The following is a 21,140-nucleotide window of genomic DNA, read 5'->3' as shown; positions in this document are numbered from 1 at the left end:
CACTAATCCTCCGTACAATCCTATAAGGTAGGCTGTTTTATTCTCCTAATATTACCAGCAAGACAAACAAGAGACAAAGCTACTGAATAACTTGCCCAAGGTCAGAAATCTTGTTCATGGTGAGGCTGGACTTCAAACTCAGACCACTGAACTGCAGCTCCCCTTTGATGAGTACTCTGCATTGTGATGTTGGTCAAACTGCTTTGAGGAGGCATGCTTTTAAGCTGTGCTAAGGAAGAGACACTGCACATTCAAACGTACAAAATTTGCCTTTGGTTGCTCACAAGATAGTCACATCATTTGAAACTCATCATAAACCTGTTTTCGCATCACTTGAAACTCACCGTAAACCTGTTTGTTTGAAGCTTCATTGTTCATTGCTTTTGTTTATTTTGTGGGATGTTGGAGGAGATTAAAGGATAACTCCGCTTTTAGCTTCTCCATGGTGTGGGAACTTGTCCTCTGAATCTTTATATATCCTGGCAGCTCACAGGTAAGCAAAGATTTAAATTAAGTGAAAATCCTGGATTTAAATAAGACAAAAAATAAGCCTTCATACTAGTTCTTTTCATATCTGGAACTGGACAATGTCAGGGCAGTTTCTATATGAAAAAATAGATTAACAGTGTTCGGAGTTAGCTCATTTTATTTACTCCCTTCCACACCGTCTCAGCTTTCTCAGGATGTTATTCAAGTTTTCACTGGGGGACTATTTCATTTCATTAATCAATTTTGACACATAACGATTTGTGGTTATTAAATGTTTTCTATCAGGCATTCCCACCATGTGGCTGTTTTTAACAACAACCTATTTGATTTGCGGAACTTTGAATGCTGCTGGATTCTTCAGTTTGGAAAAAGAAGCAAATCCTGAAGTGTGGATGAATATTGTAAGTAATGGAGAATTCTGAAGAACATCAAATAAAGCCAATTAATAGGTTGTAAGATTATTGAAGTTCCTGTTACAGCAGAAAATCTCTGATATAGATTAAACATAAATGATTTTTAGAGATTTGCTGGTGGCTCAGACAGTAAAGAATCTGTCTACAATATAGGAGACCTGAGTTTGATCCCTGGGTGGGGAAGATCCCTGGAGAAGGGAATGACTGCCCACTCCAGTATTCTTGCCTGGAGAATTCCATGGGCAGAGGAGCCTGGCGAGCTACAGTCCATGGGGTCTCAAAGAGTTAGATATGACTGGCAAGTGAGCACACACAGATTTTAAGCCCTCTGGATGATATGTGTGACTGCCCTCTACTGGACTGTGGTTTTATTATCTTTGAACCAAGAGCCATCTCATAATTGACATTTATATACATAAATGTCAATTTATATATATATATATATAAGTGAGTCACTTTGCTGTACCCCTGAAACTAAAACAACATTGTTAATCAACTATACCCCAGTATAAAATAAAAACTTTAAAAATATGTAATACCTACAATTTTGCATATACACAATGGAACTTTACTCAGCCGTAAAAAGAATAATGCCATTTGCTGTAATACTGATGGACCTAGAGATTATCATACTATGTAAGTCAGAAAGATAAAGACAAATAACATATGAAGTCACTGACATATGAAATCTAAAATATGATACAAATGAACTTATCTATGAAACAGGAGCAGACTCACAGAGAACAGACTTGTGGTTACTAAAGGGAGGGGGAGAGGGGAGGGTTTGGGATTAGCAGGTGCAAACTATCATGTATAGAATGGATAAACAACAAAGTCCTATTGTCTTCTGTCTAGCACAGGGGATTATATTCAATATCCTATGATAAAGCATAATGGAAAAGAATATGAAAAAGAATATATATAATACATATAGAGTGTGTGCGCGTGTGTATGTGTATAAAACTGAATCACTTTGCTATACACCAGAAACTAACACAAATTTGTAAATTAACTACATTTCAATTAAAATATATCTATATGTACTTAAAAAAGGACAGCTGACTTGAGAATATAGTTTTGTCAGAATAATAGGTCAAAGATAGATATTATCTCCAAGTGCCCCCAAAATTTACCACTAGCAGACATTTTCTAATAGTCTACTTATTTTTTTAATCATGACTTTATGTAGTAAATTAATCTCACTGTTACCTGGGGCTGCAGATTTCAGATAATTTACCCTAATAAGCACACGCTAGCTGCCTTGTTCTAGCTCCTTTTGATAACCTTTAGAGAAAATGTTTAACTAATGCTTCTATTTTCACTGGGCAGAGTGAAATCATCACCTATAATGGCTATCCCAGTGAGGAGTACGAAGTAACCACTCAAGACGGGTACATACTCAGCGTCAACAGGATTCCCCATGGGCGAAAAGACACTAGGATCACAGGTACAAGACATATCTATCTTGAGAAGGCGAACTGCACATGACTAAAATCTAGTACTGGCTGTTCATTAAGATAGTGACTGACTTATCAAAATTGGTTTGAATTTTGGATTAGTTTTTATATAGTTAACAGGAAGTCTCATTGTATTCCAATTCTCTGAAGGCAGGTAAGAACAGAAAATTACAAAGGGCAGTAACTGAAAATTACAAAGATCTACTTGACTACTGCCAGACTTGCTTCTTAGGGAGTCAGTGTGGAGGTGGAGCCTACATTATGTCAGCTCGTTACTTGTATTTCATGTGAGAAATTGCTGTATTCCCATAAAGTGGATTTCCTCATTGTTGGAAAGAGACTGTGTATACGCGTCAATCCCAATCTCCCAAATTATCCCACACAACCCCCTTTCGCCCCAGATATCCATGTATTTGTTCTCTACATCTGTGTCTCTATTTCTGCTTTGTAAATAAGATCATCTATACCATTTTTCTAGATTCCATATATATGTGCTAATATATGATATTTGTTTTTCTTTTTCTACCTTACTTCACTCTGTATGACACTCTGTAGGTCCATCCACATCTCTACAAATGACCCAGTTTCATTCCTTTTCATGGCCGAGATATATTCCATCATATACATGTACCACATCTTCTTTATCCATTCCTCTGCTGATGAACATTTAGCTTCCTTCCATGTCCTGGCTATTGCAAAAAGTGCTGCTATGTATCCTTTTGAACTATGAGGGAAATGTAACCACAGATTTTCTGAGGAGGGAGAGAGAAGAGTAAGCAAAGTATCTGCAAAGGCTCAGTGGTCTTTATTTACCAAATCACTTACTGTGATCGCTCTGCATTATCTCATCTCCCATCCACATTCAGAGGCAGCTACAATCATGTTGCTTAAGAATTCAAGAGTTTCAAAATGAAAAAAGGGAGTGTGACATGGGTAGGATTACTATATAAAATATGAGATGCCCAGTTAAAGTTGAATTTCAGATAAAGAGCAGATGAGTTTTTCATATGTCTCATTTTATGATATACTTATATTAAAAAGCTAGTTCACTGCTAATATGAAATGTAAATTTAGCAGGACATCCTGGGTCTTTTTGTTTATCTTTATTTTTGTTTTTGCTAAATCTTGCAACACCAAGCATGATGAGGAGTTGGGGGGAGCCACTATGAAATATAAAAGGAGAAACATTTATAGGAAAGACTTTGCTTAAGAAGGGAGGATAGAATTTGGGCAAGATTGGGAATTAAAATATGTTTATTATGTGTCTCTTTTTTGGTTTTGGTTTTTCCCAGTGGAGTGTGTGTGTTTGTGTGTGTGTGTGTGTGTGTGTGTGTGTGTGTGATTCTTATGTTTCTGAGATGCTTTAGTTGTTATAAATTTCTCTGTCTCTGCCTTCTTGCCTCCCTCTAGGTACCCGACCAGTTGTATATATGCAGCATGCTCTGTTTTCAGACAATGCTTCCTGGCTTGAGAATTTTGCCAACGGCAGCCTTGGATTCCTTCTAGCTGATGCTGGTTATGATGTATGGATGGGAAACAGTCGGGGGAACACTTGGTCAAGAAGACACAAAACACTCTCGGTGAATGAAGAGAAATTCTGGGCCTTTAGGTAAACCGTATCTAAGAAAGACCATGAACACAATTTGAGACAAGTCCTTTAAATATAATAGTGTGGATGGTATTAATAATAATGTATGATACTTGGAGTCACACAGCTCCTTGCTGTCTCTACTAACAGCTCAAAGGAGATAAACAGCAGGAAGCTCTGATTTACACTGATTCTCAGACAAGCGAATTATCATTTCAACAAGATCATTTTAACATACGTTTCTATCCAATACAAAGTATGTCTCAAATGACAGTTTAGAAAATTCCTGGAACAACGTATGCACTCATTCAGCCAATATTTATTGAGTGCCTAGTCTATGCACTGTTCTAGTCCCTGAGCCGGAGAACGCAATGGCACCCTACTCCAGCACTCTTGCCTGGAAAATCCCATGGACGGAGGAGCCTGGTAGGCTACAGTCCATGGGGTCGCTAAGAGTCGGACACGACTGGGCGACTTCACTTTCACTTTTCCCTTTCATGCACTGGAGAAGGAAATGGCAACCCACTCCAGTATTCTTGCCTGGAGAATCCCAGGGACGGCGGAGCCTGGTGGGCTGCCGTCTATGGGGTCGCACAGAGTCGGACACGACTGAAGTGACTTAGCAGCAGCAGCAGCAGCAGTCCCTGAGCGTTCAAGAGTAAACAAGCCTCCACCTTCACGAAGCTTATAGTTTTATCCTAGTGATGTTATTACAATTTTTTTTCTCTTTTGTTGTCAATTAGTTTTGCAAAGACGATGTGTATCAGTACTATATTTTACCTATAGGAACTGTGGTTGAGAATGTATAGAATACCATTTTCAGGAGAACTCTAATATGAGATCTTTACAACCTTGTTAGTAGGCAATAGGAAAGAATCTTTTGACATGCTGACTGCTTGCTTTAATGAAAGTGTTTTCTGCTGTCATCAAAGAACAGGCTGATGCCTGCAGTGAGCATCCTTTCTCAGGCTTAAACTCCCTGGTTGTTTGAAGCCTGCTGCTAGAACAGAACCATATTAATGAAATATTCCATACCTTATTTCTGTACCTACTGACAAGTTGGAAGGAAAGGAAGAATAGGCCAAATTGTTAGGGTCAGAGCTTTTGCCCAGGGGCAAGCATCGAGAAATACTTTTGCAGCTGGTCCTTGGCTGGGAACTTGCAGCTTATTTACTGTAAGGCATCACAACGGTTCTCTTATACTGGAAAAGTACCCATCTATATTTTCTCTCATGTTCTTTTAATAAGCAGGCCCTTAGTTTGTGAAGTACCTAACTCAACCATATATTATTTAGGCATTTTTTGTTCTCTCAACATTTGTATTAATGTTGGCTGAACCAGTACTGTAGGATTTTGGGATTTGGGGATATATTCAATATAACCATATATGGACAGAAATAATAATAGCAACATCTGATTGAATGTCTAATTGCTGCTAGAGTCATTCCTTTAATACTATCCAGCCCCCATAGCTCCCCTGCCATATAGCACTATCATGCTTATTTTACAGATGATGAAACTTAAACTCAGAGCATTTAAATAACTTATGAAAATCTACTCAGCTAGTACATGGTACAATCATGATTTACAACCACTTCCATTTCAAAATCTGGGTGTTAAATGGCCCTAAGCATCTTGAAGTTCCCTAGGAAAGACTGAAAGAAAGGCATGCAAACCAGGTAGGTAAAGGGCAGCAAAAGAAATGCAAGAGAAGGTAGTGAAGAGGAAGAATGACAAGACTGAATTTCAGAAAATGTAGTATACACAAACCTTGAAATCATTCCTGCTATTAGAAAGTAACACATATAAGTGCAGCAAACAAAAACCACAATAGCCTACATATAACTGGATAAATAATGAAACACAAACCAAGTAAATGGTCAGCACAAAATTCTGTGTATAAAAAATAAATGAGCAAGTGCTCTGTTTTGAACTTAGTTGCAAATATTTATAAGGCCCTGTTTTATTTTTCAGCTTTCATGAAATGGCCAAATATGATCTCCCTGGAATAATAGACTTCATTGTAAATAAAACTGGTCAGCAGAAGTTGTATTTCGTTGGATATTCGCTTGGTACTACAATAGGTATGTTTACAAGGGTCAACATTTTTACAAGGGTCAGGGCCATGCAAGAGTTCACCTTTGAATCAGGAACAGAGTCACTGTTTTACATTTACAGTGTCCTTAATTATATGTCCTATGATGGGAATGTAACTCTAGTGGCTGTGAACCTGTATTCCAGAGATTGTGAGTTTGTAGGAAGAATCCTTCATCCATTTCCGGTCACTGCAGTACATTTGTAATGGTGATGTAATTTGCCAGGAATTCCAAAGAAATATTTCTGAAGACAGAGTCTCTAGATCTCCTCCAGGCTGAAAAAGTAAAGCCGAATGGTGTGAAATATCCCTGAAGAATGTTTTAAATACACATCAATCATACCTTCCTCACAATCCACATGGGATTTTAAAAAATAAAAAAGAGGGCTTATATTCATATTTGAACAAATTTAAAAAGATATAGTAATGTTTTCTTTGTGAATCAGAATGCAAAAACTTACTATAATAAGTAAATTGGGCATATACATTTAGTGTATGATTCATGGATGGCGCTAGTGGTAAAGAACGTGCCTGCCAATGCAGGAGACATAAGAGACATGGGTTTGATCCCTAGCTCAGGAAGAGCCCCTGGAGGAGGAAATGGCAACCCACTCCAATATTCTTGCCTGGAGAATCCCGTGAACAGAGGAGCCTGGAGGGCTACAGTCCATAGGGTCACAAAGAGTTGGACATGACTAAAGTGACTTAGCACACAATTAACTGTAAGCACTGTATAGAAAGTTTTTTAAAAGTCCAAGAAATGTACTTTGAATGTATACTTCTTAATAGTTTCCCAGATTTTTCAAAAAAGAAATCAATAATCTAGCTCCAAATAAAAATTTAAAAACCCTATACTACTAAAAATATGAATTTGTTATCAATCTTCCACTAAAATTTCTAATTTTAAGAGACGGGGTTAAATGAAAATGCACTCTTAGTTTGGGTGAAACTGTGTGAGAGATAATAAATAATCCTACATTACCACTATTATCATCAAGAACAAATATGTATTTACCAGTGTTTTATACTGATAAAGTGAAAATGAAAGTTGCTCAGTCATGTCTGACTCTTTGTAACCCCATGGACTATATAGTCCATGCAATTCTTCAGGCCAGAATACTGGAGTGGGTAGCCTTTCCCTTCTCCAGGGGATCTTCCCAACCCAGGATCAAACCCAGGTCTTCCGCATTACAGGCAGATTCTTCACCAGCTGAGCCACAAGGGAAGCCCATTTATACTGATAGGCAGCTTACAAATTTAGGAGAGGCTGTGAGGCTGTTAGCATTGTTTCCCAGGTGGCACTAGTGGTAAAGAATCCACCTGCCAATGCAGGAGACATTAGAGACCCGGGTTTGATCCCTGGATCAGGAATATCCCCTGAAGGAGGGCCTTGCAACCCACTCCAATATTCCTGCCCAGAGACCCATGGATGGAGGATCCTGGCTGGCTACGGTCCATTGGGTTGCAAAGAATCAGACACAACTGAAGCAACTTAGCTTGCAGCATATAAGTGTTAGAGAGAACATAATAAAGAAGTATCAAAGAACTAGTAAGAGGACCCTATCCCCCAACCAAAAAAAAAAAAAAGCCACTAACAGGAACATAATCATACTATAATTGCTAACACTTATGAGAATTTACTATGTTTAGTGCTTTTCATTCAGGACCTTTCCTACAATATCCCTCTCTAAGCTTTAGAACAAGCCTACCACTATCATTCCCATCTCATAGAAAAGAAAACAGAAGTTCAAAGAAATTAAGTGGCCCCTTCAAGATCTCTTAACACATTAGAGATGGCACATAAAACTCCAGCTCACCTTGACTTCACTGATAGGGTACTTGGGTGCTGTGGAGAGATTGTATGGAGAAGGACGATTTGAATGTGGCTAGAAAAGTAGGTAAGACTTAGATATGCTCTCATATCTGATTGGCAGAGAAAACAGTCAATTTGATTATCAGGGCTCTGTGTTTCATTTTGAGTATGACATTTTTCAGTGAGCATGATTTGCATCCTGAGCAGAGAAATTTCTGTTATGTGGAAAGGACCCATTCTTCACAGGACATTTAACAAGCCAGGCCCCGCCCAGTATGACCATCAAAAACTCACCTCTGCACATTTCTAGACATCTTCTCAGTCAGTTCAGTTCAGTTCAGTCGCTCAGTCATGTCCAACTCTTTGCAACCCCATGAACCACAGCACGTCAGGCCTCCCTGTCCATCACCAACTCCGAGTCCACCCAAACCCATGTCCATCGAGTCGGTGATGCCATCAAGGGGAGCTATTATGCCTGTTTCAGTCTTTATATCAGTGCCCAGCCAGCTCCTTTTCTGGTTAAGACAGTTTCAATATTTCAACAAGAAATTCAGAAGAAAAAAAAAAAAACTTCTGCTATGGCTTTGCATGCGCGCGTGCGCGCGCGCACACACACACACACACACACACACACACACACACACACACACACACACACACACACACACACACACACACACACACACACACACTGGCGGGGGGCCCAGGAAAGCACAACAGGGAACCAAAACAAAGAGATCCTCCACATAGACTTTCCTGTGTGGGGCTGAGCCCCACCACCTTCACCCTCATATTGCTAAATACAAATGCAATGCTATTGCTTTATAAATGGAGACACTTGGTCCTTACTGGGAACAGGTGGACCTTTTGGAAGCAGAGAAGATTCTGGAGGTTTGGTAAGCATCCAATGAAGCACTGGGAGCAATGCAATCTCATTCCACTGTGAGAAAGAAAAACTGTGGAATAGTTGTGTGTGTGCATGCATGTGTGTGTGTGTGTGTGTGTGTGTGTATGCTTAGTTATGTCTAACTCTTTGTAACCCCACAGACTGTAGCCTGCCAGGCTCCTCTGTCTATGAGATTTTCCCAGCAAGAATATTGGAGTGGGTTGCCATTTCCTCCTCCAGAATGGCTAGATGGTGATGCATAAAGAGCTGATTGATTCACCTCCTACGAACTGATCATTTATTTCTAGAGGTTCTGTGACTCACTCTGTCATCTCAGAGTTGGGGTAGAGTGACAATACTGCCAGCACTTAGCCCCCACTTGGTGAGGGTTGAGGGCATCCTCAGTTTACTTGGCAGGAGTTACTTCAGCAATTTATCCCTAACTTTCCCCCAACCAAGTTAAATTGTCCAGAATAAGAGAGAAATGGAGATTTGAGAGTAGACAGGGCTGAAGATAGATTAACTTTGCAGAATAACTCAGAAGAGTTGCCCAATTCATCCTCATGATTGCTGCAGTAGAAGAATAAAATGAAAAAGGAGAGCTTCACTTTTGTTAGTAGAAACATTACATCACTACTCCTAATTTTTATGAGATTGTCTTATCTCCTGTTCTCTTAGGGTTTGTAGCCTTTGCCACCATGCCTGAGCTGGCACAAAGAATCAAAATGAATTTTGCCTTGGGTCCTGTGGTCTCCTTCAAATATCCCAAGGGCATTTTTACCAGATTTTTCGAACTTCCAAGTTCTGCAATCAAGGTAAGTTCTTCCTTTTGCCACAGTGTATACGAGGATCTCCTTTTGGATGATAGAACCTTATTATTTGAAAATCTACTATGAAACAAAAGTAGGACATTTTGAAATCTGTAGATACCAGACTCTGGGGTCAGGTGCTGTGTGTGTGTGTGTGTGTGTGTGTGTGTGTGTGTGTGTGTGTGTGTCTATGTCACAGTGTCTACAGCTCTTATATACAATTCACTATACTCAGTTATTAACAGACCTGAATATAAGTCAGAATTTCTAGCTGAGCTGACTGCTATGGCAGTTTTCTTATTCTGTTTTTGTTCCATTGGGCATGTCAACAAATTCACAGTGCTTAAATGGAAGACATTTTTCAGTTTGATCGCTGATGTCCTTGACTTTGATGTTAGATAAGCTAGAATAATATACCCCTTTCCATATGGGAGCTTGCTTCAATTTACTAAAACTAAAATGCCAATCCTAAATGTTTTATAGCTGAATTATTCATTCAACTATTTATTGGTTATTTTCCAATGGTTGGAAAACTGGTTTGATGGTCAATTAGGAATTTAAGATTTTTTTTTTTTTTGAGGTTTTTTTTTTTTTTTTTTTATAAATTTATTTATTTTAGTTGGGGGCTAATTACTTTACAATATTGTAATAGTTTTTGCCATACATTGACATGAATCAGCCATGGGTTTAAAAATTTTTCTCTGTTTGCTTTTTGTTTCTCTAAAAAGCTCATTGACTAGTATTTTATCAAGATTGCCCCTTACATGTGAATTGAAGGATAAAATAAATTGTGGCCAAAATGAGATCAAAGAGACAAGTCAGGATATCAATAATTCATTTTTAAGATGAGGTCCTGGTTTGTGGTGGAGAGGTAGGAATGGGAAAAAAAGAATTTGTGAGTTAACAAAAGGAAGAATTTTCATGAGCCCTAAAGATTGGTTTGATAGTAGGTTTTTGGTATTGTTTAATAAACTTAGTTCTAGGAGGTCTTCTAGGTCTTTAGCTTCAGCTGATCAACTTCAGCTTCTCTGCCATCTTCAGGTGGTAGAGGCATAGATTTGAATTACTGTGATGTTGAATGGTTTGCCTTGGAAACGAACCGAGATCATTCTGTCATTTTTGTGGTTGCACCCAAGTACTACATTTTGGACTCTTGTTGATTATGAGGACCACTCCATTTCTTCTGTGGGATTCTTGCCCACAATAGTAGATGTCATGGTCATTTGAATTAAATTCACTCATTCCCGTTCATTTTACTTCACTGATTCTTAAGATGTTGGTGTTTATTCTTACCATCTCCTGCTTGACCATGTCCAATTTTCCTTGATTCATTGATCTAACATTCCAGGTTCCTATGCAATACTGTTTTTGGTGTCATATCTTTTTGATCTTTTATACAGTTCATGAGGTTCTCACTGCAAGTATACTGGAGGGATTTGCCATTCCCTCCTCCAGTGGATCATATTTTGTGGGGAAAGACTAGAGATGTCTTCAGGAAATTAGAGATATCAAGGGAACATTTCAACCAAAGATGGGCACAATAAAGGACAGAAGCAGTAGAAACCTAGCAGACATTGAAGAGATTAAAAAGAGATGGAAATAAAATATGGAAGAACTGTACAACAAAGATCTTAATGAACTGGGTTACTACAATGATGTGGTTGGTCATTCACCCAGAGCCAGACATTCTGGAGTGCCAAGTTAAGTGGACCTTAGGAATCACTGATGTTAATAAAGCTAATGGATGCAATGGAATTCCAGTAGAACTATCCAAAACCCTAAAGGATAATGCCATCAAGGTGTTGCATTCAATATGTCAGCAAATCTGGATGACCCAGCAGTGGCCACAGGACTGGAAAAGGTCAGTCCTCATCTCAATCCTCAAGAAGAATAGTACTAAAGAATGTGCTAACCATCAGACAATGGCACTTATTTCCCATGCTAATAAGGTCATGCTTAAAATATTGCATACTAGGCTTCAGCGTTATGTGAATCAAGAACTTCCAAATGTCCAAGCTGGGTTTAGAAAAGGAAAAGGAACCAGAAATCAAATTGCCAGCATTCGCTGGATCATAGAGAAAGCAAGGGAATTCCAGAAAAAAACATCTACCTCTGTTTCATCAACTATGCTAAAACCTTTGACTGTGTGGTCATAACAAACTGTGGAAAGCTCTTAAAGAGATGGGAATACCAAACCATCTTACCTGTCTTCTGAGAAACCTGTATGTGGGTTGAGAAGCAAAAGTTAGAACCCTGTATGGAACAGCTGATTGATTCAAGATTGAGAAAGCAGTATGACAAGGCTGTCTGTTGTTACTCTGTTTGTTTAACCTATACACTGAGCACATCATAAGAAATGCCAGGCTGGACTAGCTAGAAGCTGGAATCAAGATATGCAGCAGAAACATCAACAACCTCAGATATGCAAATGCTACCACTCTTATAGCAGAAAGTGAAGATGAACTAAAGAGCCTCTTGATGAGAGTGAAGGAGGAGAGTGAAAGAGATGGTTTGAAACTAATATTAAGAAACCTAAGATCATGGCATCCAGTCCCATTACTTCATGGCAAATAGAAGGGGGAAAGGTGCAAGTAGTGACAGATTTCCTCTTCTTGGGCTCTAAAATCACTACAGATGTTGACTGAAGCCATGCAATCAGAAGGTGATTGCTTCTTGGCAGGAAATCTGTGACAAACCTAGATGTGTGTTGAACAGCAGAGACATCACTCTTCCAACAAAGATCCATATAGTCAAGGTTATGGTCTTCCCAATGGTCATGTACGGTTGTGAGAACTGAACTGTAAAGAAATCAGAATGCCAAAGAATTGATACCTTTGAAGTGTAGTGCTGGAGAAGACTCTTGAAAGTCCCTTTGACACCAAGGAGATCAAACCAGTCAATCTTAAGGGAAATCAACCCTGAATATTTGTTGGAAGTATTGATGCTACAGCTGAAGCTCCAGAATTCTGGTCATCTGATGTGAACAGTCAACTCATTGGAAAAGCCCTTGATAATGGGAAAGATTGAGAGCAGAAGAGGAGGGTGTCAGAGAATGAAATGGCTGTATGGACATGAACTGATACGATGGACATGAATTTGAGCAAACTTCGGGAGATGGTGAGGGACAGGGAGGCCTAGTATGCTGTAGTCCATGGGATCTCAAAGAGTCAGACATGACTGGGCAACTGAACAACAGAAACAATAAACTTAGGGATTCCCAGGTGGCTCAGTGATAAAGAATCCACCTGCCAATGCAGGTGATGCAAGAGATATGGGTTCAATCCCTGGGTCAGGAAGATCTCCTGGAGAAGGAAGTGGTGATCCACTCCAGTATTCTTGCCTGGAAAATTCCATGGACAGAGGAGCCTGGCAGGCTACAGTCCATGGGATCGCAAGAGTCAGACACGACTTAGCAACTGAATCACAATGTAACTTCCCTTTTGGGTGATTGATAGTTCTATTTCAAAATGTGTTGGTATCCATTAGTTTGGGGTGTTTTCTACATTGGGGCAGAGTTAAGCAGACAAACTAGTTAAAGTAAATCCAGAGATAGACACATCTATCACTAAGTATACCTGTTTTGCATATGTATTGCTTTGCCTACATAGGTCAAGTCTGAGGTAGTATTTTCCCTGATTTATCTCAGTTTCTAATTTCCTATTGTCAAACTTTCTGCCACTTTAAGTCCCATTCTCTACTCCTACCCCTCCATAATATCTGTTGCCCCTAGAAGCTCCAGTCATTCCATCAGAGATCCCCACCCAAGCTTGCTTTTATAAACTCTAGAAGTTTTAATCATGCTGTCGCCCATGACATTATTTTCTTCTATCCAATGACACCCTCCCTTTGGTACACCATCCTCTACTTTTCAGCATGAAAGTCAAGCACTCTGGTACACTACCAGAAAGATGATGTGTACATGGGTAAAGCCCTGCTTTTCTTTCCTAATCAAGGCAATGTTTGACCTTAAAGGAAACACTGTTCTACTTCTCTTGCCAGTTAATGAGAAATATAGGCAATCACTGATCGGACCGATTTCAGGGGAGCTTTCACAATGGATACCTTAGCTAATTTGGGGCTAAAGATCGTTGCTACCATCTCCTTGTAAAGTATGTTTGATGATATTCTCTAGGTAAAGATTGACTTATAAATACTTTTCCCAAATAACTTGGTCTCCTTGAGCAAAACAGGAAACAAATATACAAATACAAATAGATTCCTAAGAATTCTCATTCTGGGAGTAAAGGGAACATCAAGAAGTCTGAAAATGATTCTTGAAAGAATAATTATTTTTTATTTTTTACAGAAGTTGTTTGGCACCAAAGGTTTCTTTTTAGAAGAAAGTGTAGGGAAGTTACCTTCTATCAAAATCTGCAACAATAAAATATTATGGGTGATATGTAGTGAATTTATGTCCTTATGGGCGGGATTCAACAAGAAAAACATGAATATGGTATGTATAATGATTCTAAGGCCATTTGATGCTTTTAGAAATTCCAACTTTCCTTTGGTTCTTCTTTTTGTTTTTTATTTTATTCATTTACTTTTGGCTGTGCTGGGTCTTTGTTGCTGTGCAGGCTTTCTCTGGTTGCAGAGAGTAGGGGCTACTCTCTAGTTGAGGTGCGTGGGCTTCTCATTGCAGTGGCTTCTCTTGTTCTGGAGAACGGGTTCCAGGCATGCTGGCTTTAGTAGTGTGGTTCCTGGGCTCTAGAGCACAGGCTCAACAGTTGTGGCCCATGGGCTTAGTTGCTCCACGACATGTGAAATCTACCCAGATCAGGGATCAAACCTGTGTCTTCTGCATTGGCAGGTGGGTTCTTTACCACTTAGCCACCAGGGAAGCTCCTTTTGTTTCATTTTGATGTATCTATCATATTACATAAATTAATGTGGTATTCTAAACTTGTTTTAAGGGCAGAGATTTTCTATGCATAGAAGATTAGATATTCAATGGACCATGAATGTGAAGACTGAAGAAGAGAATAGGCAGCTTCATCCTTTCATCTCTGGTCAAATTTAAGATAATAGTTGTCCAACAATAGATAGCAGTTTCACATGTTTGCAATTAGCCGCCACTTACTATAGTCAGCTTGATTTTATAATACAATGCATTAAAGATAAAAATATCCTAGGAAAGAAGCTTTAAACTTATTCTGTGTGCCCTCTCTTGTCCGGTCACTTTAGCCTCAAATAAAATTCACCACTTGTAACATATAAGACAGCATGGAATTCAATGGAATTGATTTTGCCTTGCCATTCTATTGCAATATTTGTTTATTCATTCTTAGCATAATTATTATCTGCTTCTTAAAGGCACAGTCTTTTCATTGGGTGGTTATTGCTTTAATATGTTTTGTTTTGTTTTGTTTTATCTTCAGAGCCGAATGGATGTGTATATGTCCCATGCTCCCACTGGAACATCAATACAGAACATCCTGCATATAAAACAGGTAGTGTCTTTGTTATAGAAAACCATTCCCCTTATTTTCTTTATATTTGAAAGGACAGAGTTAGCATGTCTATTCTAAGAAGCTTAGCAGCTAGCTTCCATTTTACCTTTGTCATCATCTTTATAGCTGCATTTCCCTGGATTTTAAGAGAAAGAACAAGGTATGGGCAGACCAAGTAGGTCACATAGATGAATCGCATTTTAAATAAGAGCTTGTAAAGTAGGCTCTGAGCTGAAACTAAACATAAACTGGGAGAACCTCAGAAGAACTGAACCTGCCCCAGAGAGAGAAATACCTGACATTTGATTTCCCTCAGTGAGTCTTGGGTTCTCACTAGCTTTTCCTTCAAACCAAGGAACTCATTGCCTCCCTTTCTCTTGATCTTGTTTTGCACACTATAAAAATAAATGGCTAAATAAGTGTAAAATTTATTTCTATCCTCTGGTGATGCAGAAGCCTTATTTCCTTCCCAACATACAGTACTTTTCTAAGATTTGCTATTAACAATTGTAATTCTTATTCTGAATACTTATTAACAATCATAATTCTTATTCTGAATACTACTTTTCTATAAAACATTTCATTCCAGCTTTACCATTCGGATGAATTCAGAGCTTATGACTGGGGAAGTGAAGCTGAAAACATGCATCACTACAATCAGGTGAGTTACTTGGAGCAACCCCAGAAAGTTGGCTTTGAAAAATTATAATGATAAATTATCTGACAGTTAAAAGAATCCTAGCTGGCAATTGGTCACATTCACATTGGTAGACAGAGATTTTTCAAAGTGTATTTTAAATATTTATTTATTAAAAAAAAAAAAAACAAGTAAAAGAAGTATATACTAAGGAAGTTAAATCATTTATAATCCCTCCACCCAGAGATAACTAGATGGATCAATATTTTGTTATATTTCTTCCAATCTCAACATCACTACTTTTCCACAATTTTCAATCTTGGTTTTTACTTACGGTCATAGCAAAACATAACTAATGTTGCAGGAGAGATTTTTAACATAATTTAATGGCTACATAATAATGAAAATTGTGTGATAAAAATTTATATAGTAAATGAATACGTACGTCTTGATACCAACATAAAAAAATAAAATTACACATAGAAGTTAAGAGAATTATCCATCTGTGAAGAGTTGAGTCTTAAGGCATCTTTTTCCCTCTAACTTTACACACCAAAATTTATATATTCATTTAGCCATCCTATAGTTTTAATCAACACTGTTGCTACCTTCCTTTTGTTTCTAAGTCAGCGGCTGGGCTTCTCAGTATGAACTAAGAATGTTAAATTAAATTTTTCCTTTATTTTCCCAAACTGACATACTTAAAGCTATGGGTGCAAACATAGGTTAATTAAATTGTTTCTGAACATCAAATGAGTCAATCAGACCAGTCAATTTCTCAGTTGTTGTTTAGTCAGTAAGTCACATCCAACTCTTTTGCAATGCCATGGACATTAGCCTGCCAGGCTCCTCTGCCCATGAAATTTCCCAGGAAAGAATACTGGGGTGGGTTGCCATTTCTTTCTGCCAGGATCTTCTCCACCCAGGGATCGAACCTATGTCTCCTGTATTGGTCAGGTGGATTCTTTACTGCTGAGCCACCAGGGAAGCCCTCAATTTCTCAGTAACAGATTGAATTGTTAGGGAAATGAATGTACTAGCTCCTAAGACAATGAGCGTGGTGTATAATTATTATTTTTTTTATTATTTTTAATCAGCATGATTAAGATGTGATTTACATACAGTATAAGTCACTGATTTTACATGTTCAACTCAGTGTTTCAACAAATATATTCATTCATGTAGCCACATCACAAGCAAGATATTGAACATTTTCATTACCCACAAAAGTTTTCTCCTGTTCCTCAGACAATATAAATTCACAGATGCATGTATTTGCAAATGCTTAGAAAAAGGCCCCAAAATAAATAGCACATGTTAAAATGATAACTTTCAAGAAAAGGAAGAAAGGAAAGGCGAAGTGGATGCACACAAAGGAGTAAAAGGAGACTCTTATTTTGGATTTCACACACTTTTGTTCTCTTTCATTGTTTTTCATGAACATGTTATATTTATATATTGTTTATATTCACAAGAAAATAAGACAAAAAAAATCACATACACATAAAACCATTTTTATCAAGTTCTCTTTTTTCAGCTTTATTGAGGTAAAACTGACCCAAAAGATTTAAGATTGAAGTGTATGATGTGATGACAAATATTGAGAGTATAAATGTTCTCAGAATTTACAGTTACCTAGCTGGTCCTACCCTACTCCAGGCCAATTCTGTTTTATTTGCTTGTAATTTTGTATCATTGGAAGTCAATTTTTATTCTATTCTCAACAGTTTGTCCTCTTCATAAGTTCCCAACACAACCTCTGTGTCCACTCTATGTTTTCTTGAGAATAAAAAGATTAACTTATATAAGCCTTATGAAGGAAAGGAATTTCAGAAGGAAAAACAGAAGGAATTTCCTTCTGTTTTGTTCACCAGTATTGTCTCAGCTGGTAGAGTAACTGGCAGTTACTAGTCCCTTGATAATCATTTGTTGCATGAATGAAATTTCTCAGCTTCCCTCTAATCCACCTTAAAATCTCTCTGTCCTTTTGATTCTGTCTTTCCTTTCACTCTCAGAATATGATGGTCCTCTTATTATCCAAGTTATCCTGTCTTGTGTCCTTGACCCCATCTCTTCTCATCTATTCTTACTGGGTTCTCTTATTATCTTCAATGAACTCCTGTTTCTTGCAAAAAACAAACAAAAACCCTTCCCTCAGCCTTCAATTCTATCAAGTCATCCTTCCATCATTCTGTTTTTATCAACATCTTTTAATATCTAAAAATGCTAAGTATCTCTACTTCTCCACTCACTCCTGAACACTGGAAAAGGTAGTTTGAGTCTTCATCTTTTTATTATAGCTGTTCTATTTAAGGTAACTTCCCTGGTAGCTCAGACTATAAACAGTCTGCCTGCAATGCAGGAAACCTGGGTTTGATCCCTGGGTGGGGAAGATCCCCTGGAGAAGGAAATGGCAACCCATTCCAGTATTCTTACCTGGAAAATCCCATGGATGGAGGAGCCTGGCAGGCCCTAGTCCATGGGATCACTTGTGGCTTTTAATTGCCAAATATAATTGCCTATTCTCCCCTGTAGTGTTAGTTACCATTGACTCCTTGCAACTTACCACCCAGACTTGGATTTCTATAATGTAACACTCCCTGATTTTTTTTCCCTCCCCTTCTGATTGCTCTCTTTATCCTCTCACTAGCTACTCTCTAACCCTCACTGCTCTCAATTATCAGAATTCTCCACAATTCTTCCCATATCTCTCCCCTTTGTGTTTGAATAATTTAGCCATCTCTACAGCTTCAGTTGAGGGCTTCGCTGGTTGTTCAGTGGCAAAGAATCAGACTGCTAGGGCCAGAGACGTGGGTTCCATCCCTGGGTCAAGAAAATCCCCAGAGCAGGAAATGGCCACTCACCCCAGTAATCTCTCCTGGGAAATCTCATGGACAGAGGAACCTGATGGGCTATAGTCCATGTTGTCACAGAATCAGACACAGCTTAGCGACTAAACAACAGCTTCAGTTATCCTGCTCTGAGGATAATCCAAACTGCCTGCCTTGATTTTTTCAGGACCCATTCCCAACCAATTTCTTCTTCAAGTCATCCCACAAACTAGGCAGAGCTATGAGAAATGACCCTGCCCTGTCTCTAAAACTTCTGAAGGATGCCCAACAGTCTTAACCTGGCATTTAGACCTTGACTGTCTCCAGTCATATCCTACTGTATTCCCTTACATAGTTTCTTTTCTGGGTGCACTGGGCAGCTTGCCATTCCTGACCATTGCACACATGCTCTATCTGCCTGCTGGAAAGTGCTCCCACCTTCATCCTTATCTTTAAAATACAACCATTCTTCAAGTGGAAGTGACAGTGTTAGTTGCTCAGTGTGTCCAACTCTTTGCAATCCCTTGAACAGTAGCCCACAAGTCTCCCCTGTCCACGGGACTCTCCAGGCAAGAATACTGGAGTGGGTGCCCAGGCTCTTCTCCAGGGGATCTTCCTGACCTGTGGATCAAATCCTGGTCTCCTGCATTGCAGGCAGATTTTTTACCATCTGAACCACCAGGGAAGCACTTCAAATGACTGCTCTTTACATGAAACCTCAGTTGAAAATAATTTCTTCTTTGTCTTCACTTCTATCGCATTTGGAGAATGTTTTATAGCATTTAACATACCCTCCTTTGTATACAAATATTTAGTCATTTTGCCTTGTTCCTTCACACTCCTTGAATATAGGGACCATTGCATGCTGTCTTCCTATGGTCATCATAAATACTCATCTAGTAGTCTCTCTACTTATTTGAAGTCAGTTGTTGCTCTGAGGAGCTTCCTCTCATGAATGTCCTTTCTCTCTCTTCCGTAGAGTCGTCCTCCACTATATGACCTAACTGCCATGAAAGTGGCTACGGCTATTTGGGCTGGTGGAAATGATATTCTTATCACACCCCGAGATGTGGCCAGGATACTCCCCCAAATCAGCAATCTCCGTTACTTCAAACTATTGCCGGATTGGAACCACTTTGATTTCATCTGGGGCCTCGATGCTGCTCAACGAGTATACAGCAAAATCATAGACTTGATGAAGTTATATCCCTAACTGCCATATACCTACTTTTCAGTTAAGAGTAGCTTCCAAGCCCATTAGAAGCTTTGGGGAAATACTAATCTACATAAGTAGCAGTGAGATGTACTCCAGCATCCTTCACCTTGTTGCTTTTGCTGAGCTGTTCTCTTATCATAGCATCCCAGCTAGGAATTATTCCAACCATGCTGCTCTTTTTCAAACAAATGTCCACATCTGAACTCTCAGAATCTCTTCCTTTCAGTCAGAGCCAAATCCATGCTTTTCATCTAAGAAGCCCTAGTAAACTCTTCTCTGCTAACTGTACACTTCAGGGAAGAATTAAAAGAGGACTTTGTCTTTCTTACTTCAAATATATATAGTGGCTTCATGCAAATGATACCCACTCCCTACCCGCTCTTTTCAGAGGATTGAATGTAAGCATAGGAGTGCTGGCCTAGAAAAATCTTGTTGGGGGGTCATTTGGGAAATATTTCAAGTGGCTATAATCTTGTGGCTTTTTCGAAGTCACAGTTAGAGCAATAGTCAAATGGTCATCTATAGACAAGCCATGAAATAAGCCTGACCCACATCAAGCTTGAAAAGAATAGCAGAAAGGAAAACTAACCAAATTAAAGTATTCCAAAAGTTATACTGTTACAAGCTGGGGGGTAGGGGGGAGACAAGATTGAGGATGGCTAGGATAAACTGAATTTCTAGTTATTAAAATTATTCACTGTAGACTACTGTCTTTAAACAAGGTTAAATTGAATAAAGCTTTTTGAAAATAGTGTACTAGAACTCATAGACAGTAGTCTTAAGTGATAGCATTTGAGAGCTCATTCTTTCTTGTTTTGCTTTAAAGATAAACTAAACTGATCAGCTATTATGTCTTCATTATCAAAGTAGAATTTATACTACTGCATTCATACTCTTTCAAGTAGCTTTCTGAAAGCCTAACTGAGGACCAGCAAAAGAAGCACTAGGAATTCTAAAGTCTTGCTTTATTTCAGCCTCTAACTGATGCCAGACACTGAGTCTAGGACTCAGTACAGAGTTCCAAAAGTGCATGAAGTTTTAATGTCAGTTCTATATTTCTGAATGGTGCAAACCTGGAAAAGACCTTTCCTTCCATTAAGATGTAATTAATGGAAAATTGTCTATGAGCCTCAAGGAATCATAAATTTAGTAAATAATGCACAATACATACTTTCAACAGTTTAACTTAAAACAGATAAGTGTAGTAGTTCACAAATATTTGCGTGCAGTGTCAAGGTCTTTGTTGAATACCATACAATCATTCTCCAATAAATAATCTATAATTGATCATTTTTAGTTTTAGTGTCTTTAAAGAGGATGACAATTTTTTAAAATTTGGGAAGAAAGTTTAAATGTAAATTCTTTTATATCTTTATAGTATTTATTTACCAAGATTAAACTAATTTTATCACAGTTTTTAGTGACTTTTATTGAGCTCATTCAAGGATTACATTGT

The 21,140-nt window shown here is 38.5% G+C and overlaps 1 protein-coding gene across 2 annotated transcripts; it reads left to right on the top strand.

Moving 5' to 3' along the window:
• The first annotated feature begins 205 nt into the window (after window positions 1-205).
• On the top strand, window positions 206-19,995 carry LIPN (lipase family member N). Of its 2 annotated transcripts, XM_081569666.1 has the most exons (10): window positions 227-493; window positions 775-890; window positions 2,232-2,349; window positions 3,770-3,968; window positions 5,922-6,031; window positions 9,420-9,556; window positions 13,857-14,003; window positions 14,929-15,000; window positions 15,590-15,661; window positions 19,448-19,995. In XM_081569666.1, the coding sequence occupies exons 2-10, from the start codon at window positions 786-788 to the stop codon at window positions 19,679-19,681; spliced, it is 1,194 nt and encodes a 397-aa protein (XP_081425792.1). In that variant the 5' UTR covers window positions 227-493; window positions 775-785; the 3' UTR covers window positions 19,682-19,995. The 2 variants fall into 2 exon arrangements, with proteins under 2 accessions (XP_081425793.1, XP_081425792.1); XM_081569667.1 differs by lacking the exon at window positions 13,857-14,003 and having other exon boundaries at window positions 206-493.
• The last annotated feature ends 1,145 nt before the right edge of the window (window positions 19,996-21,140 follow it).

Source organism: Giraffa tippelskirchi, chromosome 2, assembly GCF_054371585.1.
Source record: "Giraffa tippelskirchi isolate mGirTip1 chromosome 2, T2T-mGirTip1v1.2.pri, whole genome shotgun sequence".
NCBI classification, from domain to species: Eukaryota; Metazoa; Chordata; class Mammalia; order Artiodactyla; family Giraffidae; genus Giraffa; species Giraffa tippelskirchi.
Note: the sequence above shows the minus strand (reverse complement) of the source record. Positions and strands in the feature narration are given on the sequence as shown.

Excerpts from the sequence above, each read along its gene's own strand:
- LIPN (XM_081569666.1), top strand. The coding sequence starts at position 786 with ATGTGGCTGTTTTTAACAACAACCTATTTGATTTGCGGAACTTTGAAT. Across the intron at positions 9,557-13,856 it reads TTCCAAGTTCTGCAATCAAG|AAGTTGTTTGGCACCAAAGG; the intron begins GTAAGTTCTTCC and ends TATTTTTTACAG. Across the intron at positions 15,662-19,447 it reads ACATGCATCACTACAATCAG|AGTCGTCCTCCACTATATGA; the intron begins GTGAGTTACTTG and ends TCTCTTCCGTAG.